The 19,217-nt window shown below is 54.2% G+C and overlaps 2 protein-coding genes across 2 annotated transcripts; both read left to right on the top strand.

The window, feature by feature from the left end:
- Positions 1–956: 956 nt before the first annotated feature.
- Positions 957–11,214, top strand: FRS3 (fibroblast growth factor receptor substrate 3). Its single transcript, XM_065649652.1, has 7 exons — positions 957–1,124; positions 2,203–2,337; positions 2,531–2,619; positions 3,145–3,331; positions 5,299–5,460; positions 6,035–6,192; positions 6,554–11,214. Exons 2-7 carry the CDS (start codon positions 2,328–2,330, stop codon positions 7,475–7,477), a joined length of 1,530 nt encoding a protein of 509 aa, XP_065505724.1. The 5' UTR covers positions 957–1,124; positions 2,203–2,327; the 3' UTR covers positions 7,478–11,214.
- A 2,478-nt stretch (positions 11,215–13,692) lies between these two features.
- Positions 13,693–17,816, top strand: PGC (progastricsin). Its single transcript, XM_065649338.1, has 9 exons — positions 13,693–14,212; positions 14,525–14,663; positions 15,053–15,170; positions 15,751–15,869; positions 16,227–16,426; positions 16,577–16,699; positions 16,926–17,070; positions 17,315–17,413; positions 17,569–17,816. The coding sequence occupies exons 1-9, from the start codon at positions 14,157–14,159 to the stop codon at positions 17,719–17,721; spliced, it is 1,152 nt and encodes a 383-aa protein (XP_065505410.1). The 5' UTR covers positions 13,693–14,156; the 3' UTR covers positions 17,722–17,816.
- The last annotated feature ends 1,401 nt before the right edge of the window (positions 17,817–19,217 follow it).

Here is a 19,217-nt window from a genome sequence, read left to right as displayed (position 1 = left end):
CTGTGCACGTGTGACGGGCAGGACACTGGGCTTTTCTGCTGCCAAAACACCGCAGAGCAACCAGCATGTGGCCGGCAGCGTCCCCACGGAAAGGGCAGGGCTGCAGACTGCGGCTCGGTGACTCGGCGCTGGAGCAGACTGGGAGCGTTCGCGGGTCACCAGGAGCCAGCAGTCCCTCCAAACTCACAGCTGGTGTCCAGCAGCTCTGTGGCACGACAGCACGGGCAGGATTGTAGTTGCAGAGCCTTCACAGTTGTAAAAATTGCAAGTGTAAAATGACAAGTGTAAAATCTGCAGCCCAGCCTGACTCTCCTCGTGGCCTCCCTGTGGTCCTGCTGTGGGGCAGCCCCTTCACGCGTACCTGGAGCCTCCCAGAGGCGGAGGCTGAACGTGGGCTGCGGCTGTTATTGTGTCAGCGCTCAGGAGCGCGGGGGCTGAGTCGGGACCCCATGCAGCCCCACTGGGAGCAACCAAGGGGGTCCAGGGGTCCAGCCGCCTGCGGGACCTCAGCACTGAGCCGCCATGACTGTGCTCGTTTAGTGCTCTGATACTGGTGGAACTGCGGCAGGTGGCGTGCAGGGATGCTGTGGATGGGGGGGCTAGATGCAGAATGCAGCCCCCAGGATCCCTTCCTGCCCCAGACCCCCTCCATCCCTTTTCACTGACCCCCCTAGAGCATTCCTCCACCCAGACCTCCCCAGTCCCCCTCCACTGAACGCCCCAATAAAACCTCCTGCCCCTCGCTCCCCCCAAACCTCCCGCACGTGGTTTTCCCGCCCCCAGACTCCTGCCGAGGCCACGCCCCCGCGACGACCACGCCCCCTCTGGCCCCGCCCCCGCGGCCGAGGCGCTGCGGACCCAGCGCGCCCCCTGGCGGCCGCGCTCCTCCGTGCCTGGGTCCTCCCAGCCCGAGACGCTCTAGGCGGCGACCGGCGGACTCGCTGCTCCCGGCGGGCCCGGCCCGGGCTGGGGGACGCGGCGCTGGCGGGGCCGGTCCCGCTCCCGGTCCCCGAGCCCGAGCCCGGACCCGGCGGGCCGGGCAGGGGACGGGCCGGGCCGGGGGCCGGCCGGCAGCGGGGGCTCGGGCCTCAGCTCCCGGACGACGAAGCCGGGCAGCGCCTCAGGTACCGACCCGCGGCCCGGGCCTTCCCCCGGGGCCGCCCGCATGGCCCGGCCTCCCTCCCGCCTCCCTGTCCCCGCTGTCCCCTCGCAGCCCCCAGCCGCCCCCCGCTGCCCCCCCCGGGACTCGCCCCTTCCCCAGGGCCCCCGGCCCCGCGGGCTGTGCGGGCCCCGGCCTCCCTCCGGCCCTTCCCCTCGCCAGGAGCCCCTCGGGGCCCCCTGCAGCCCCGCTGCTCCCCCGTGCTGGCGGGGGCCGGTGGGTCCCGGGGGGTCGGTGTGGGGCCGTGGGCGTTTCCCTCCGGGCGTCCCCGTGTCCCTGGTCAGGGCCGTCGCGGGGGTCCCGCCGGGGCCGTTGGGATCAGCTGGACCCTCACGGTCAGTCCCGGGTTTAGGAGAATCACACGGAGGGCGAAGGCTTGAGGGGTGTTCTGCAGGCTGGGGGTTTGGGGGAGAGTGGAAATCCCAGCTGGGGGGTCAGGAGAGCTGAGCTGGGCCCAGGAGGCTGCGAAGGCTTCTGGAGTGTTTGGTTGGACTGGTCGAGGCTCTGAACGGGCGAACAGCCGTCGGAAAGGTGCGTTGAGAGCGCTGAGTAGGAGACGGAGCTTTGAGAGGCTTCGTGTCTGCGAGAAAGGGACGCCGCTAAAATATTCAACAGTGAGGAGCAGCAGGAAGCCCTGAGGGAGTGCTCAGGGATCCCGCTATGATTTTTTTTTTCCTCGTTTGTTCAGTTCTGACCATAATAACTGCTGGGGATAGGCGGCAGCGCTCCAGCCTAACCCCCTCACCGGTTAGACAGATGTGGATGAAGGGAACACCAGAGGGGCAGAGGAATAAAGGAGAAAGAAGGGGCAAAGGTGACAGGTTTTCTACTAGATTTTTAATTTTTACTGACAGAATTGATGAGATGGGAGTGGGAGGGCAGAGACAGAAGAGGACGAGGCCTCTAGTGACCAGATTAGATGAAGCGGAGAGGGTTCTGTTGCTAAACTATAGATCAAAGCCTATAAGGTCAGCGGGGAGTAAATCCATACTGAGTCTATAAAACTGTTTTATTAATTTGTTTAATTGTGTTTTCCTTGTCAGGTGGAAGATGGGGCAGTTTCCCTGGTGTTTTAGGTGACTCTGACACCTGGTCACCATGAAGTCCCAAAGGAGATAGAGGGACAGCAGTGGGAATTTCTTCTCACTCCTCAAAAAAAATCCCACAAATGCCTAATGGTAAGAAAGCTGTTGTTTTTAATTAGCCTTATATTGCATGGCATCCATTAATAAAGGAAGGTATTGAAGAGTTTGAGATCCAAACCCCCTGGGCCGCGTGCAGGACACAGGCTGTAAATACAGCGTGTTTGGAGAGAGTGGGAGGAGCTGGTTCACAAACCTGATTGCCCTCGGTTTTGTGTCCCCTCTGCAGGGATTTCCTCTTACGCTGACGTCATGGGGAGCTGCTGCAGTTGTCTGTGCAGAGACAGCATCCCAGACAACCATCCCACCAAATTTAAGGTGAGTATTGCACCCTCCTCCACATCAGAGAGGCTGTGACAGCACCGACAAAGCCCAGCATGGGTTGGAATCCAGGCGTGAAAGGCAAGAAAACCCCTGCTCTTGCAGAGGAGTCTTTCACTTGATAAGATTTGCAAATAAGTTACTGTTTTTGTTGTTGTTGTTGTTGTTTTTTCCTTTCCTTGAGCAACCTCTGCTGCAAATATGTTTGTATTTGCAGTAGAAATTGCCTTTGCGCTGAGATTCAGCTTGAGTGAGGAAAAGGGGAACTGGAGAGAAACCTTTTATTGCTCAGGGCTGTGTTCCAGTGTCTGCTGAGACGCGGCAGCAGAACTGCCAAGCGCACAGTCTCCAGGGCTGCTGGCTTGGTGCCTTCTGCCAGCAACAAATTCGTGCTTCCCGCTGAGAAAAAGGCATCTCAGTCAGCGAAGGGGGAATCCGTGGGAATTACAGTGTCTTTGTGGGTGGGGTTTTTTTGATACCAACGCACCGAGTCTCCTGACGTGAGCTCTGTGGCCTGTGCAGGTAACGAACGTGGACGATGAAGGTAACGAGCTGGGATCTGGGATTATGGAGCTGACGCAGACGGAGCTCATCCTGCACACGCACAAGCGCGATGCCGTCAGGTGGCCCTACCTCTGCCTGCGCCGCTACGGCTACGACTCCAACCTCTTCTCCTTCGAGAGTGGCCGGCGCTGCCAGACGGGGCAGGGTGAGTGTGGGGCTTCCTGCAGGAAGGAACTGCTGAGCTTTCTGTTCCCCGGCAGCCGGAGTGAGCTGGTGCTTGTATCTTCCCATATTCCTGCTTTTAATGAATCAACAGGTTCTTTTGCGTCTTCTGTTCCCCCAGAATACCAGAGCGTGCATGCACATATAATTAATAGTCCTGATTAAAACGCTAATGAGAACAACATCACAGCTCAGGACCTGGGCTTAAATCTAATGGTCTCATTTTGCTAGTGCATCGCTACTCATGGGGTAATGGGTGAAGCGGGCTCGAGCGTTGGACGGGGCGTATTTAATGGCAGGGAGGGTGTTAGTGACACTGTCGCTCCCAGCCTCGCTGCGAAGCGATGCGCAGCTGTGGCAGGAGAGGCTGCTGGACTAGAAAGTGCTTTTTGCAAGCCTGAAGCTTTGTTAAGCATCTTTTAAATCCAGGGATAAAGCAAAAGGGCAACACCGGCACCTTTTTGCAGGTCCCTCTTCGAGTTTGCTTATTCCACAGAGCTGCCCAGTGCACGTCAGCAGCAGTGCTTGTTTGAGCACACTTTGTGTTTCTCACTGAGTTTATTCTGCCTTGGTTAGTGCAAGTTCTACTTAATGCTTTGCATGTTGTGTCTGGCAGCACGTTGTAACGTAGAGGGGAAGGAGTTTTCCTGATTTTATGCACGGGGATGCTGTGCTCAGAGAAGGGAAGTGAGTCACCCAGGAGCACATGCCAAGTCATCAGCAGCTCTGGGAACAGCCTCCAGTTTTACAGTGGCGCCTATTAGTTCCTTTACCAGTCTGTCTCTCTTGCTTTTAAGGAGCTGAACATTTCCTTGGCATCTCCATCCCTGGGAAAAAAAAGTTTGTTTCCTCATTCTGTTAATGTGTTTGTAAACTCCTTCTTATTCAAAAGGGCTCTGCATGACTGTTCAGTGTCTGTGCAAAGCGCCCTGCAGATCTGTAGTGCTGTATGCTCCTTTTTAATATTTATGAAGTGGGATTTTCCTCTCCTGGAGTCATGTGCATATCCTTTGCCAGCGATGGGCACTGCTTATCTTCGGTTTCTGTTTTGTCTTTTGCAGTGATTAGAATTCTGCCCTCTGTGTGTTTTGGTTTTTTTTCTTTGGGTGCAGGTAGAGGGCATAAAGCAGAGCTGTTTGCTCTTAGTGTATTGCAGAATTTTTAGCAGACACATACTTACTCATCAGTCTTAACACAGACAGAAATGAGGGGGAAGGCATTGTGTTTTGATCAGTTTTCTCCCTTCCTTGTAGGATTTTTTTCTACCTAGTTAATTTTATTGGGCGGACTCCTTCCTTATGCTGCTCCCCACTTTATATAAGGCAGACGTAGCTATTTTTTTTGGCCAGAATGTTTGAAACCTTATTCTTTGGGATAGCAGCGGTTGTTGCCATGCCATTCTTGTTGCTATGGTTTTGTGCGTGTGTGTGCGTGCCAGTTTGGGATTGGTTAGCTCTGGTTTGGGCTGCTCACTGTTTAATTCCACACATTTTGGAAATACGGTGTTGTCCCTCCCTTGCGCGCACGCTCCGCATGGCCCAGTTCAGCTTCAAGCAGTCACTGGAGAGACTTTCCCGTGGTAATGAGAATTGGACTGGATACCCAGCAAGTTAAAATAGAAGACAAGAGATGAGACGAGACTGGATAGCCTGTCCTTTTCACACCTCTGCTCGTGCAGGATTGACGGTCATAAGATAACTGGAGTGCTCGCTGTTTTCCTCGTCCTAGTGCCCTGTTTGCTCAGACAGCTGTCGTCCCGTTGTATTTCTGTTGATGCAATAAGCCACTGACTTATTGGTCATTCACCTGTGGCTTGCGGGGGTTGATTGTGTTAAACACAGCAAAAGAAATCCAAATTACCTGTTCATTTAGAGCCGAGAATTACATAAACTCTGGTTGAAGCAGAATTGCTTTCTTGTTTTTCTGACCCTGCTCTTTGTTGCCGTGCAGGGATTTTTGCCTTCAAGTGTTCCAGAGCAGAGGAGATCTTTAATCTGCTTCAGGACCTGATGCAGTGTAACAGCATCAATGTGGTGGAAGAGCCTGTTGTCATCACCAGGAGCAGTCACCCCACGGAGCGGGAGCTGTCCCGGACCCCCCAGGCACCCAACAGTGAGCCTCCTTCTCTGGGAGAACTGGAGGGACACAGAGTTGGGGGGGGGTGGCTGCGGTCACGCGACTGAAACTGCCCTTTGCAGCCCCTGCATCTCTCCCGTGCGCGGCCTCGCTGCTCGCCCGGTTCTTTCTGTCCATGTGTGCCCCGTACAGCGTGTTTATTTTAAGGTCCCACTTGTCTGCGATGTGGTATTTTGTTTCCAAGGAAATGACAACAAAAAGCCCTTCAAATAGTCTACCGAGGTGTCAGCCTTAGTTGGTTTTTACCTGGACCGCTGCCAAGCAGCCTTTTTAAGTAGCACCTACAAGGATCGGGTGGTTCCGAGAGGAAACCACATCTGGAAGAATTTGGGTTTGCTCAGTTCCTGTCTCCATTAGAAGTGATGTAAATCGATTTAAACAGGAGAGCCTAGCCCTTTTATTGATAGGAGGTATTTCATGGTGGGATCTTCCCCGGACAGGCTGACTGTGACGTGCAGCGTGCACTTCAGAGCCCACCTTGCTGTGAAAGTGAATCAGCTCTTGTACCAAACCAGTGCGCTGATTGTTTTCTGTCCTGGTTCTCTCCCAGGTCTGGGTTACACTGTCCCAGGATTTCCCAATGGATTTCCCAGCTTCCCTGGAGAAGCGCTGTCGTACTCGGCAGGCCGGCAGCCCTCGGTGAGCAGCCTCAGACATTCCTCCGTGGGCGAAGACTCTACTCACGCCCTTATTGGGCCCGATGAGCAGGTAAACCTGGATCTCCTCAATTCTACTCTTTGCAGGCAGTGAACAAGCAGTTTGTCATACTAGGAGTCCTGCGCAATTCTAGATTTCTCTAACTTGGGGGATCCTCTTACCTCGTCATCCTTTTTTTTTCCTCTTTTGCTTCATTTTGCTCTTGGAGACTTCTGCTCCCTGGCACTTCACTAGAACAGACACTCTGTCAAGGCCGACGGAGTGGCTGCTTTGATCCACTAGTATTTCCGTGGAAATTATTTAACAATTATTAAATGAAGAATTTTCCATTCCTGTCAGTTTCTCAGCTGCTGGCACCTGCTTTGCTCTTGTCTCTTCTCCTTTCACTGTCCCTCTGCTTCTCTCCTTGCAGTCGCACACCTACGTCAACACGGCCAACGGTGAGCAGGAGCCGAGGGGCCGACACTGTATGCACTCCTTGCCTGAAGTCCACCCTCCTTTCCCCCCTAGGAACCGCAGCTGCTCCCTCGAGGACCGCAATCCCCAGGTCTTTCTGCAGCCGGGGGAGGTTAAGTTCGTGTTAGGTCCCACATCCAACTACAGACGCGTCTGTCGGCAGCACCGCGAGTGCAGGACACACTTCTGCCCCCCCAACAACAACAACGAGTGCGAGGAGGAGTGCCCGTCACCCCAGTGTGTCTACGAGAACGTCAACGGCTTGCTGCCCCCCAGCACCTCCTCTCTCTGCCGAGGCGGACGCTTGAAACCCAGCCGGGAGGACACGGGCTTATCCGGCTGCTCCCACCGCAGAACGGCCTTGCTGCACTATGAGAACTTGCCGTCGCTGCCACCGGTGTGGGAGTGCCAGCCGCTCCGGCACGGCGAGGAGGATGTGGGCGCCGCAGATGTGCTGACACCTTCTCCCAGCGGCTACTCGGAGGCTGGTGAAGAAGTGCCCCTGCAGAACTACATGAACTCGGAGAACACGGCGCTGCACGGGGGCAGCGGCCAGCGGCGCAGCGGCTTCTTGCCAAAGCCTCGCCGCAGCTGTGTGCCCAGCGTCTTCAGCTTCGACTTCCCCCGGCCTTGTCCAGAGCAGCCGCGACAGCTCAACTACATCCAGGTGGAGCTGGAGGCTGAGCCGCGCAAGGGACATCAGAACCCGCCGGTCCCCCGCACCCCTCCTCCTGCCAGCCACGACGCCCGCCGGACAGACTCCTACGCGGTCATTGACCTAAAAAAGACAGCGGCCATGTCCAGTTTGCAAAGGGCCCTGCCAAGAGACGATGGGACTTCGCGGAAAACTCGCCATAACAGCACTGACCTGCCTCTGTGAGGGGAGCACCAAGTGCAAGCGCCGTGTCGTGGCTTTGGTCCCTGCCGTTCGGTGTAATTCCATTCCCCGTTGCCTCTGCTTCCCTGTTCACCCCATTCCTGGTGTTTTGGGATGGCTCCTACAGCTGATGTTGAGGCTGGTCTGTCTGTCTGTCTGCCCCTCTCCATCTCTCCCATGTAGTTCATTTTTAAAGCCTTGTGGGATATTTGAGGGTGCTGTTTGAAGGTTAAATCTCTGGTGAGAGGGGCAGGAGGTGCCAGCAGGAGGGCGAGTGCGATGTGGATGCAACTCCGGGTTTTGCCTTGTGGTTTCGCCGGTATCTGGTGACGGAGCTCGTGCTGCAGTCTTTCCCCCCTCGACTCACTCCTTTCTCCCCTCTGCCCTGTTACCGATTTTCTTGAAGCACGTAAAAGCTTTTCATATTTCTGTCCCTTTCTCAGATTCAATTTAAGTTGGGCAGTTCTAGAAATTACTAGAGAAGGACGGAGCCATGGGCACAGACACTGTGATCACGTAAACCCCATTTCCTGAAGAGACCCTGCTTTAAAAGAGGAGGGCAAGACCGCAACTATGAGAGAGATTGGAGGTTTGAGATAGAAAACTTCAATCGTAGCATATCCGGTTTTGATTTTTAAGGGTTCTTTTTGGTGGCTGTTCAGAAGTGTTGTCTATTTATTTATTTGCTTGCTTATTTATTTATTAAATGTTCTTTTGCACCCCAGTGGTAATTGCCAAATCCGGTGCCAATATGAAACATGTACTCACTGTGGCTCGCTCCTTTTGTCTAGGAGACAGATCTCGGCAGAGGTTGGTGGCTTTGCTGAGCTGCCGTTGGGGAAAAGAGCAGCTGTGAATCAAAAAGTTGTTTTTTAACTGGGACCAAGTGTCAGAGGGTGGGCGGAAATGGTCTGGGAGCCATGGGCGTGCGAGCGGAGCTGCCAGCAGCTGAGCCTGGAGTCCTGTCAAAGTCACTGCTGCACCCACGTGCCCGCCTGGGTCCACGAGAAATGTTTGATGGGTGTTTTGAGTGAATATGCAGTTTGTTTCCTCCAGCCGCAGACTTGGAAGGGCTGAGTTTCGGCTCTCGGGTATATTTGTGGCCTTTGATGTGGATTTTTCTCTGGATCCCAGGGCTGTGTCTGAGCTGTCAGGCGGGTGGGAGGTGTTGCCTGGGCTCTGTGCCCCCTCCCGGTGCAGGATGTCCCACCCCTCTGCTGCAGCTTCACCCATTCCTGGCTCCTCTTTGCCATTAGCAGGGGTTTTGAGGGGACAGGAGCACTCGGGGTCACTCTGGCATCCACCTCTCTGCTGTCTGTATTCTTCATCTTCTCCCGACCATCCAGCTGCAACCTGCTGCTGAGCTCCTGATTTCCGGATTGTTGAAGTTCAGCCTTTTTTTTTTGTTTTGGTGCTGTAATGTCATATTGAAATGTGACCCTTTGGGGAGCAAGGACACGTGCCATGCCGTTCAGAAAAAGTGCAGAAGTATGAGTAATGCCAAGCCTGTGGTGGTAACATGGATTTCTTGTCTTGCTGTTGCACTATAAATTCAAAGTGCACCACATGCTCAAAATCTCTGCTTTTTCCTTTTTTTCTAAGTCCTTGTGCATGTCTTCTATTCTTTTTTCCACCCCAACCCTTATGTGATCTGTAAGTGAAAGGAAACTCAAGTAATATATTTTTATATGTATACCAAATGACTTTATTCAAAGGAAAAAAAAAAGACGAGTAATAGATCCCCCTAAATCTAGCTTTCATTTAGGGAAGGGAGAGAATAAATTATTTATGTTTAAAAGTGCATTAAGCTTTAAATAAACTATTTGAATAAAGAGTTTCTAAGCTGTAAGTGTCACCCTGGGGCTCCCACACGGCAGCACAGGGCAGGGCTCCGGGAGCCTCAGGGTGAACCTGCCTGAGCTGGGAAATGCAAAATACTTGTTCCCCTCTTGCCCCAAAAAAGGGCAAAAAGGATGAAATGGTCTGTGGAGGAAGAGGCGAGGGCCCTTCCCACACGCGCAAGGCTTGGCAGGTTGGTTTAAAGGGAAGATGCTGGGGGGGCAGGTTGTGTCCGGGGAGGACGAGGTGATGCTGCGGCTGCTGCTTGTGTGTTCTTCATGTCCCGTTTTCCAGGTGCTGTGGAAGTGCCGGGAAGGAGCGGAACCGTGTCTGGACACAGGCGGCAGTTCTGGGGGCACAGGGAACAGAAATGTCACTTTGGGGTTTCTCCCTGTATCAGCCCGAGCTGGGTCGCAGCTTCCTCTAGTGGCCACGTTTGAAATGGTTCTGGAGGAGAAACCAGGACTGGGTTGAAAGATGAGGACATCACAATTCGCATTTTCTCATTCCTTCAACTCCTTGGTTTGGGTGATGGGCAGGAGGGATCTCTTTCCTTGTTAGCGTTTTCTTTTCGTTGAAATTTCTGTTTGTGCAATATGCTGTATCTTTATGGCACCTCATAAACTATTGCGTTTGCTCAGACTTTGGTTGGTTCTGAAAAACAGCTTTAGGCAGCAGAATGAAGCTGGCAGGTTTGTGTATTGTGTCCTCACTGGGCTCCTCCCGCCACTTGTGAGACTGAAGTTCAAGGGACGACTCGATAAGCAGCCACATCCAGAGAGTTTCCCTGTCTTAGCCTTTTTGAGTGATTCTTGTTTGAGTTTTGAGTTAATCGATCAGAATTATTCCCCAGTGAATGCATAAATAGATCTTTTACCCTTCCCTTTCCCAGGGACCTGTTGGTAGGAATATAGCTTCCCCCAGTGCCCAGTTGTCTTTTATCATGGGAGGGTTTTTTCGTTTGTTTTTTAACCCATTTTATGTGTCTGCATTTCCCCCGGGGAAGGAGGTTGGAATATCTGAGCTGTACCTGCCGTACAGGGAGAGGATGGCAAAGGACAGCCTGGATTGTGAGGGTTAAAGGATCAATATTTCTGCAAAGAGACTCGAATGTGTCAGTTCTTACTGAAATGTTATTTTTATTACCTAAGCCATGCTGTTCACTGGGGCTAAAAAACAGAACTTGGTATTAGAGCTGTCTGTTCTCTCAGCCATTTCTCCCCAGGTCTTTCCTCTGTCCCCGTGTGATGCTTCTCAGCCCTCTCGGGTGGTGTCTTGACTGTGAAGTGTCATTAATGAATGATCGTTAATGAACACATTGCCTAAATTTAGCTCCTGGGAGGGCTGCCATCCTTCTTTCTGGGAAGTTTGTCTTTCCCTCCAACTTGGCTGGTCTTGAAATGCCGCGCACAGGTAGCAGAACAGGTTTACATTCCTGTACTGAACAGGGCGAATACATTAGTGGAAATCCTGAGAGCTTTGAAGTTGCCAATTACAGGCCAGGGTATGGAAAAGGCTAATTGTAAAGAAGGGAGTTAATTTGTTTTCCTTCCATAAGTGGATGTGATTTTCCAGTTGAAAGGCCCAGATGCATCCGTGTTATCTCCAGCTCTTCTCCCGTGCGGTTCTCCATGTTGTTCCTTGTGCCGGTGTCTTTGATACTGAACATTTCTGATGCGGCAGAAAAACAAAGGTGCTTCGGGGCTGTGGCCACCGGGAGTTCGCTGCTCTGACCAGGGGAGTGATCTCGCTGTGTAATTGCTGCTTCGGGTTATTTCTGTGGAAATCCATTCTGTCCCTCTTTCCATCCCATCGGGGGGTCACCTCACAGGTGAGGAGCAGCAGCAGTGCTCATGTCTGACCTTAACGTGCACTACGAATGTATACAGAATAAACCGAGTATGATGATCGGCCCGTGGTCCTGTCGTTTGTGTGTGGCGCAGAAAAACAATTGTCATTTCAAACCGAACTGTACTTTTTATTTGAAATTGAAAGGCCAGCAGTCACCAGTTGTCCTCACGCGATTCAAGCTGGATTTCTTGCAACCTCTTTTGCAGGTCTCCCTCCCCTGAAGGAGTAGTGTCTCTGTCCTTATGTGTTCTGCCTGGAGCAACAGATGCTGTCTTCCACCTGGCTAGTCTCACTGCGGAGAGCTTAAAAGAAATAGAGATGATCATCATGAAGTGTCTGATCTCCGCCCTGGTTTGGGAAGTTAAATGTTAGACTGAGAGCCCAACAGTTCTCATGTTGCCTGGGAAAGGAGGAATATTTTTATTAAGGTGGCTGGAGGCGGTTCATCTGCGTACTACAGTCTCTGTTTTGGAAATAAACCGCTAAAAGCAGCTGGGGCAGCACGGAGCGAAGGGTACGTGTGCCTGTGCGGTTCGTACACACAGCTGCTCTGGCCACGTGTGCCGTCACGGCTCCCACCGCCTGTTCTCGGCTGGAGAACCTGTGCAGAGAGCAGTTCTGCTCCAGGCAGGGCCTATAGAGCCGCTTTGAATTAATCACACCGAGCAAGACTGTTTAAATGATGAGAGCATTAACTCAGACGGGGTTCGGCACCTTCAGGAGGGGTTTGAGCTGACGCGGTGCTTACAAGAGCAACGGGCTCTGACGAGCAGGGAAGCTCCTGCCAGTCCCGTGTTCGTGGTCATTAACATCCGTGCTGCTGTTTGTTGAGGTAACTAGCAATAGCTTGTGTCTGGGGCAGAGACACAGGAGCCAGGCTGGTAAATTGTCCTGGAGTCGGGACCGGTCACTTCTCTGTGTTTTTGCCATGGGTAGAGGAGAGCCTGGAGCAGAGCAGGAAATTCAGGGTGATGCCCATGTCCTGGGAAGGTTTCTGTCCCCAATGGCTCTGGTGTCCGCAGGCAGGAGGGGGCTCTGGGCCCTGGATCCCGCTGCAGAGCCCGTTTCTAACCCTGTGAAACGCTCTGTCGAGAGCTCCCAGCCTTTGGGAGGTGGTGCCGACCCTGCCCTGGCTGTTTGCTCTGCTGGAAACCCATCAGACCAACATGTGCTGTCTAACCTGAGGTCAAGAAGCACCAAAAGTGGAATCTGTGTGTGTGTGCTGTAGAGGGCACCTGATTCCTTTGTCTTCCGGCAAGGCCGAGTCCCCGTGGGGACCTGCAGATAACACTCGCTATATTGACGTTTTGATAACTGCTCTTTGCTTTCAGCCAGAATTTGCTTTTTTTATCCAATCTTAATAAGTTGATCTTCCTATCAATCCTGCTAGCAAACAAGATAATTGCTTTATTATAGTCTCAATATCCACCAAAGGACACACACTCCCCGGTGCTCCCGAGGGAATAAAATCCGTGCGGAGCGTCGACACGGGATGAGGACGGTGACAGCGACAGCGACGCAGGTGAGGAGAGCGGGGACGCCAGCGGGGCCAGGGAGCTCTAGAAAGTATTTCACAGAATCACAGAACAGTTTGTCCTGAAAGACACCTTCAAGATCACGTAGTTCGAACCCCCCTGGGTTTTTTTGCCCGATTCCCTCCTTGCTGGGATGTGTCACTCCTGAGCTTGGATGAGCTGATCCTTGAATACTAACCAGATTTTTTGGGCCCCTGTTCCCTCCAGGGCTTTATCCCCTGATGTTCTGCCAAGCAGGTCCCTCAAGAGGCCAGATTTGCTCCCTAAGCCCCGGGCAGGGGCTTCGCTGTGCACCCTCCTCGCTGCCCCCAGAATCCTGAACACCACACCAAGGCTGCCTTTGAGCTTCAGCTTCCAGCTGCGAACAGTTTGCTCAATTTCCTAGAAAATATTTAAGTTGTGACCAAAAATATTTTGGTCCATTTGCTAGAAAAAAAATATTTGCGTTATAACCAAAAATATTTTGGTCCGTTTGGTAGAAAATATTTAGGTTATAACTGAAAACGCTGGGGTGTTTGTTGGCAGTTTGGGAGGTCTGTGTTTGTGGTTCACTTTTTTCCACAGGAAAAAAAAAAAAAAAGCAAATGAGGAATTTCCTGATTTTCTGGGCTGGTGCAGGACCCAGTGGGTGGGTTAAACCTCCCCATGGAGGGAGGAACAGCACCTGCCTTTTAACGCAGGATGGAAAGGGAATTGATTGCTTCAGAAAATTATTTTTTAAATAAAATAAAATATGGGATTTCTGTCTAAAATAGTATGAAAGCAGGAGCAGGATTGCAGTGTATGACATATAGAAATGAGCAGTACCTGGAGGAGAGGACGGTGAAGGACTGGGAGGCTGATGAAGAGCTGGAGGAGCACGGAGCAGCACAGAAACCACCGACGGGGAAGCAGAAGGAGCCTCCTGGGCTCCCGGAGCCCCTGGGGTTGGGGAGCGGAGCCGCCAGCCCCAGCCCGGAGCCCTGGGAAAGCCCCAGCGCCTGCGTTTCCATCCCTCCTCCTGCCAGAAGGTCCCGGCCGGGCGGAAGAACCACAGACAAAAGTCCGACACGTTTTCCATCCTGCGCCAAAAAAGCTGCGAGCGCCTTTGTTTTGGGCAAAGGTTTGAACCGGTTTTGGCGAACACCGATAACGCCCCAGCGCACTGACGTCGTGGGTCACTCCTCTCTCCGGGGTGATAAGAGCTGGGCGCTTATCGGATGGTAACGCTTTGATCTCGCCACCCAAGACGTGTGCTGCTCAACTCTCACCTGAGCACCTCGCTAAGGACACAAATTCCTCAACATCCTCCTGGCCCAAAATACAAAGAAACCCTTGAAGCCGGGGCTGCGCGGGGTGGTAACGGAAAATGGAGGTCAGCAGATAAGCGGGTATAAAAGCGGGGAGCCCAGGCAGCTCAGCCCCGCCGCTGCCATCGCGGAGAAGGTGCTCGCGGAGCGGCGGGTGACAACTGCACCATGAAGCGCCTGGTCCTGGCCCTGCTGTGTCTCCAGCTCTCGGAGGGGCTGGTGAGGTGGGTGTTGCAGCAGAAAGAACAGGGAGAGGGTGGATAACAGAGCCCGGCTGCAGCTGGAACCCGCACGGGCTGCCCCGCGTCCCCAAGGATGCTGCCCGAGTGTCCCCGGGGTGACTCCAGCATCCTGCATCCCACAGAGCGTCGGGGGCCGAGTCCAGGCTGCAGCCCCTGCGGACACACACAGCAGCCGAGCGGAGGGCTCAAAGGAGCCCAGAGAACTCATTAGAAAATGCCCAAATCTCCTAATTTCTTGCTGTGCCATGTTCTTTGTTGTTTTGGGGTTTTTTTGTTGTTTTTTCCTCTGTACAGAATCAAGCTGAAGAAAGCCAAGTCTATACGGGAGAAAATGAAGGAGGCCGGCGTGCTGGAGGACTACCTGAAGAACATTAAATACGAGCCAGCCAGCAAGGGCCAAGTTGTGTATGAGCCGATAGCCAACCACCTGGACGTGAGTCCCCCGGCTCCCCTTTCCCGCTGCCCTCCCAGCTGCAGAGGGATCTGTTCACCCCGAGCCTCCGGGAGTGAAAGATTTGCTTTTTTCCCCTCTTTTTATTAAAGCTGCTGGTTTAGACTTCAGAAAAGTTTTCCCCACCCCAGCACTCAAAAGCGATGCTTTTCTATATGTAAGAAAAGGCATAAAAAAGAGAAATATTTAATATTACATCTTTTGGGAGAAAAAGCAAGGTGAGAGTTCGCTCCATTCCTGTGTACTTTGTTATGTGCAAGAGCGATCCTGGAGTTCCCCAGCACTGGGGACGCTGGTGCAGGGCTGGGAGGCGAGAGCCTGGTCTGTGCTGACCCCGTGGCCAACGCAGCTGCCCCGTCTCCCACCTGCAGTCCTCCTACTTCGGGGAGATCAGCATCGGGACCCCGCCGCAAAACTTCTTGGTGCTTTTTGACACCGGTTCCTCCAGCCTCTGGGTTCCCTCCACCTACTGCCAGAGCCCGCCGTGCTGTGAGTACCGCAGCCCCGCCGAGCCTCCTCGCCAGGGGAATGGCAATGCCAGACCGAAAATGATCCTGGCACGCTGCTCTGGGACAGCGGCTGCCCAGGACCAGCTGCTGCCTTGCTTGGGAAGTGCAGAGCTCCCGGTCGTGGCGTGCCTGGCTAACGAAGACGGCCAAATCACTGTGGCCATCGTGGGTGTCCCCAGAGCGCAGAAGTCACAGGGGTTGTGCCTGAGCTTTTGTAGCCAGGCTGAGGGGAAGGTGCAAATGGTGGAGCTGATGTCCCGCTCCCCGGCAGAGCCCATCGATGTAACTCGCTGCTGGCGATGGGGACGCAGCTGCTGATGGCTTTGCTCCCACTGGCCTGTGATCACAACAGCTGTTCCCTTGAGGGATGCAGGCAGAACTGGGATGCAAACCCTGCCTTAGAGAGAACGGTGAGAACAGCCCGTTCTGCTCTTCACAACCTGCTCTCTGCTGGGGAAGCCGCTGTCCCGGGCGTTATCCCAACAGAGCGACCAGCACGGAAATCCCGCGGGGGCCAGGCCAGTGTGTGCCCAGGAGCTTTGTCCTCTTCTCTCGCACAGACAATCATGCCAAGTTCAATCCCAGCGCATCCTCCACCTTCACCAGCACTGGCCGGACCTACAACGTCTCGTACGGCAGCGGCACGCTCACGGTTCTGCTGGGCTGCGACACGATGAGGGTGAGGAACCGGCCTTGAGTTGCACCAGGGGAGGTTGAGGTCGGATCTGGGGAACAATTTCTTCCCCAAAGGGCTGTGGGGCATTGGAACAGGCTGCCCAGGGCAGTGCTGGAGTCACTTGGGCAAACCAGGGCCTGAGATGGGCAGAACCTGTATAAAGTGGTTATTGCCACCCTCAGTTACCGAGCTTTGTTTTAATCCAATTCCTGCATATTTTCCCAGCTGCCTGGTGATGTTTTCAACAGCTGTGACCTTGCACTGTGCTCTTTGGGCTTTCAGAGCATCAGTCATCCCACCCGACGGCTGCTTGGGTCTGCTTAAGCATATAGGCTGACCTGGTGTCTCCTTCCCCTCCAGATCCAGAACATCACGGTCACAAACCAGGAGTTTGGGCTCAGCAAGAACGAGCCAACCCAGCCGTTCTACTATGCCGATTTTGACGGGATCCTGGGGTTGGGCTACCCCTCGCTGGAGTCGGAAGGGTTGTCCACCGTGCTGCAGAGCTTGCTGCAGCAGAACCAGCTCGCCCAGCCCATCTTCAGCGTCTACTTCTCTCGGTAAAACCCTGTCGGGGCCCTTTGCACATCCTCTTCTGCTCCAATGTCCCCCTGCCTGTCCCCATGCAGATTCCTGGGGAATTTGTTCCTCCCTAGCCTGTGCATATCGCTCTGATTTATCAATCTCTGCTGCTGTAACTGTTTTTGCAGTGAACCCACCTACAACTATGGGGGAGAGCTCATTCTCGGGGAAGTTAACACTCAGCTCTTCCGTGGGGACATTCTGTGGGCAGCGGTGACCCAGCAGCGTTACTGGCAGGTGGCACTTCATGAGTGAGTTGTGTTTGTACCTGATGGGGACGATCCGCCCGGGCAGCTCATGTAAGGCGGGTGGCACAGCCGTCCTGCGGACGGAGCTGCAGCTCTTGCAGCAGGCGTGGGCTCCGGCAGGGCTGAGGTACCGCATTTCAGAGCATCCCAGACGTAGCGATCCAGCCAAGACAGGTTCAGTTGCCAGTGGGTGCTTGAAGTGACGCCCTTCTCGCGGTTCTCCTGCCAGGTTTGCTATCGGAGATGTAGTGACGGGCTGGTGCAGGCGGGGCTGCCAGGCCATCGTGGACACGGGGACGTTCCTGCTGACGGTGCCCCGGGAGTACATGGGCAGCTTCATTGAGGCCGTGGGTGCCCAGCAGACCAGCTATGGGGTGAGTGCAGGGGATGCTTTGGAGGTGCCCACAGAGCAGCGGGGACACTTGCGAGGGAGCCAGAAACTGTGGGCTTGAGCAGATCCCGCAAAACTCAGGTGGCATCTGCAGAGCATGTTGCTGCAGGCATGTCAGGGAGGTGACGTGCCACTGCCAGGGGACAAAGTGTGTGTTACCCCACACACGGGGGTATCTCTCCTCTTGCTCTTCCAGCCATAACCTCCTCTTCGCCCTCTCTCCGCAGTATGAGGTTGAATGCAATGAGATCCAGAACATGCCGACCATCACCTTCATCATCAGCGGCGTTCAGCTCCCGCTCTACCCCTCCACCTACGTCCTGAACGTACGTATCATCTCAGCCAAGCAGCTTCATCCTGCTGAGCCCTTGAGGGCCGGGAGAGGACCTGGCGCTCCCTGGCCAGCAGTGGTGCTCTCCATCCCTGGCGCTGTCCCGGGGCTTGGCTGGGGCTCTGACTCCCCGTTGTTCCCCCCCTACAGAACAAAGGCTACTGCACTCTGGGGGTCGAGGCCACCTACCTGCCCTCCCAGAACGGGCAGCCGCTCTGGATCCTGGGGAACGTCTTCCTCAGGGAGTATTACACCGTGTTCGACATGGCTGACAACCGCGTTGGCTTTGCCCCGGTGGTGTAGAGGAATGCAGCAGCGAAATCCAGCCCCTCTCCTGGCCACGCACACCACAACCAGCGTGGCTGGAGCGCGACAGGGTTCCTATGGACCTTTATGTCCCTTTACATGCCCGCGTGGCTCCCTGTCCCTGCAGGATTTCTGTGTAAGGGTGTTCTTACAGTCTCCTGTTACAAATAAACCCCAACATCCCAAATTGTCTCTGACCTTCTGAGTTTGTTGAGTGATGCCTGAGCACAGAGCGACACGTTGCGTGTCTCAGCTGCTCTTTCTGCAGCAAGGTAAGTGCCGCGATAAACTCCTGGGCTGATTTCTGCCAGGTCAGCACAGGGAAAGTGGTGGGGCAGCTGTCCCTGGGCTGGTGCAGACCTAAAGTCAACACATTGATGTTTCTCGCAAAGGGGTATGATGTGCTGTCAGCTCAGCCGGGGGCTGCAGACTTGGTGCGGTGGGAAGCAGGCAGCTGCCGTCCCCCAGATCGCAGCCTTTGTACCTGCACTCTGCTCCTGTCCTTGTCCCCAGTGAGGGACAGGCCCAGAACGCGGGTCCTCACCCTCGTTCCTGCCAGGGCTTTGCTCCCAGGGCTGAGCCGCTCGACCGAGGGTAGAGCCGCAGGGCCGGTCAGTCCCCACCTCCGTCCCTCTTGCTGGGAATCGGGAAACCTCGTCAGAGGTGCGTGTGGGAAGTGATTAATCTTCATTGCGGCTGGATAAGGTTTAATAAAGTCCTGTGATTAAGTGAGAGTGGGAATATGAAGCCAGCCTAGGTGAGCCATGACATTCAAATGACCTCTAAATCCTGAAATGGGGCTATTCAGTCGGGTAAAACAACAGCCAGAGTATTGGGAATCATGATCTGTGGCTGAAGGGGACGGGGAACACCTTGGCCGGGGGGCGCTTGGGCTACACTGCTCTTTCCTGGGCTCCAAACTCATTTCTTAGAAGCTCTTTATCACTGGAACTCATTATCAGATATATTAATAGCTCTGTCATTTCACCAGAGAAAGGACACAAACTCCTCTGTGCTTTGTGTCAAAATATTGACACAGGCTGAGCGCGGCGAGGCGGAGATCGGATAGACGGGATAGCAGGGACGGACATTGCTCCCCCCCGTACGATGGGGAGGTTTCGGAGAGCTGGAGCTGCTCTGGCAGGAAGGGACAGGTGACAACCCACCATGTCCCTGCTGGGCTTTGCTCCTCCCTTTGCTCCCAGCAGGGTCTGTCCAAGCAAAGGCAGATCCACCAGGATGCGGTGGGGCGGGGAGGGGCCGGGGGGTCTTCCTCAGCCGCTCTGGATCCTCGGAACCCTCCTCCTCTGGCAGTATCGCTCAATGTCCCACGTGGCCAACAGCAGAGTTGGCTTTGCCTGTCACCCTGGGGATGCTGAGCATCGCCCACAGGATAATTTGTCCCCGCAACACCTCAGCCTCTCTCGGACCTGTGTATGGTGATGAGTAGTGTCCAAATCTCCTGTAGCGAATAAAGGGCTGCAAATCTAAAT

The sequence above is a fragment of the Caloenas nicobarica genome, chromosome 21, assembly GCF_036013445.1.
Source record: "Caloenas nicobarica isolate bCalNic1 chromosome 21, bCalNic1.hap1, whole genome shotgun sequence".
In the NCBI taxonomy this organism is placed as follows: Eukaryota; Metazoa; Chordata; class Aves; order Columbiformes; family Columbidae; genus Caloenas; species Caloenas nicobarica.
This window is presented reverse-complemented; position numbering and strand designations above follow the sequence as displayed.

Coding starts and splice junctions, on each gene's coding strand:
- FRS3 (XM_065649652.1), top strand. Junction 2,620..3,144: donor ACCATCCCACCAAATTTAAG/GTGAGTATTGCA, acceptor TGGCCTGTGCAG/GTAACGAACGTGGACGATGA. Junction 3,332..5,298: donor GCGCTGCCAGACGGGGCAGG/GTGAGTGTGGGG, acceptor GTTGCCGTGCAG/GGATTTTTGCCTTCAAGTGT.
- PGC (XM_065649338.1), top strand. CDS start 14,157: ATGAAGCGCCTGGTCCTGGCCCTGCTGTGTCTCCAGCTCTCGGAGGGG. Junction 15,870..16,226: donor TGGGCTGCGACACGATGAGG/GTGAGGAACCGG, acceptor CTTCCCCTCCAG/ATCCAGAACATCACGGTCAC. Junction 17,071..17,314: donor CCCAGCAGACCAGCTATGGG/GTGAGTGCAGGG, acceptor CTCTCTCCGCAG/TATGAGGTTGAATGCAATGA.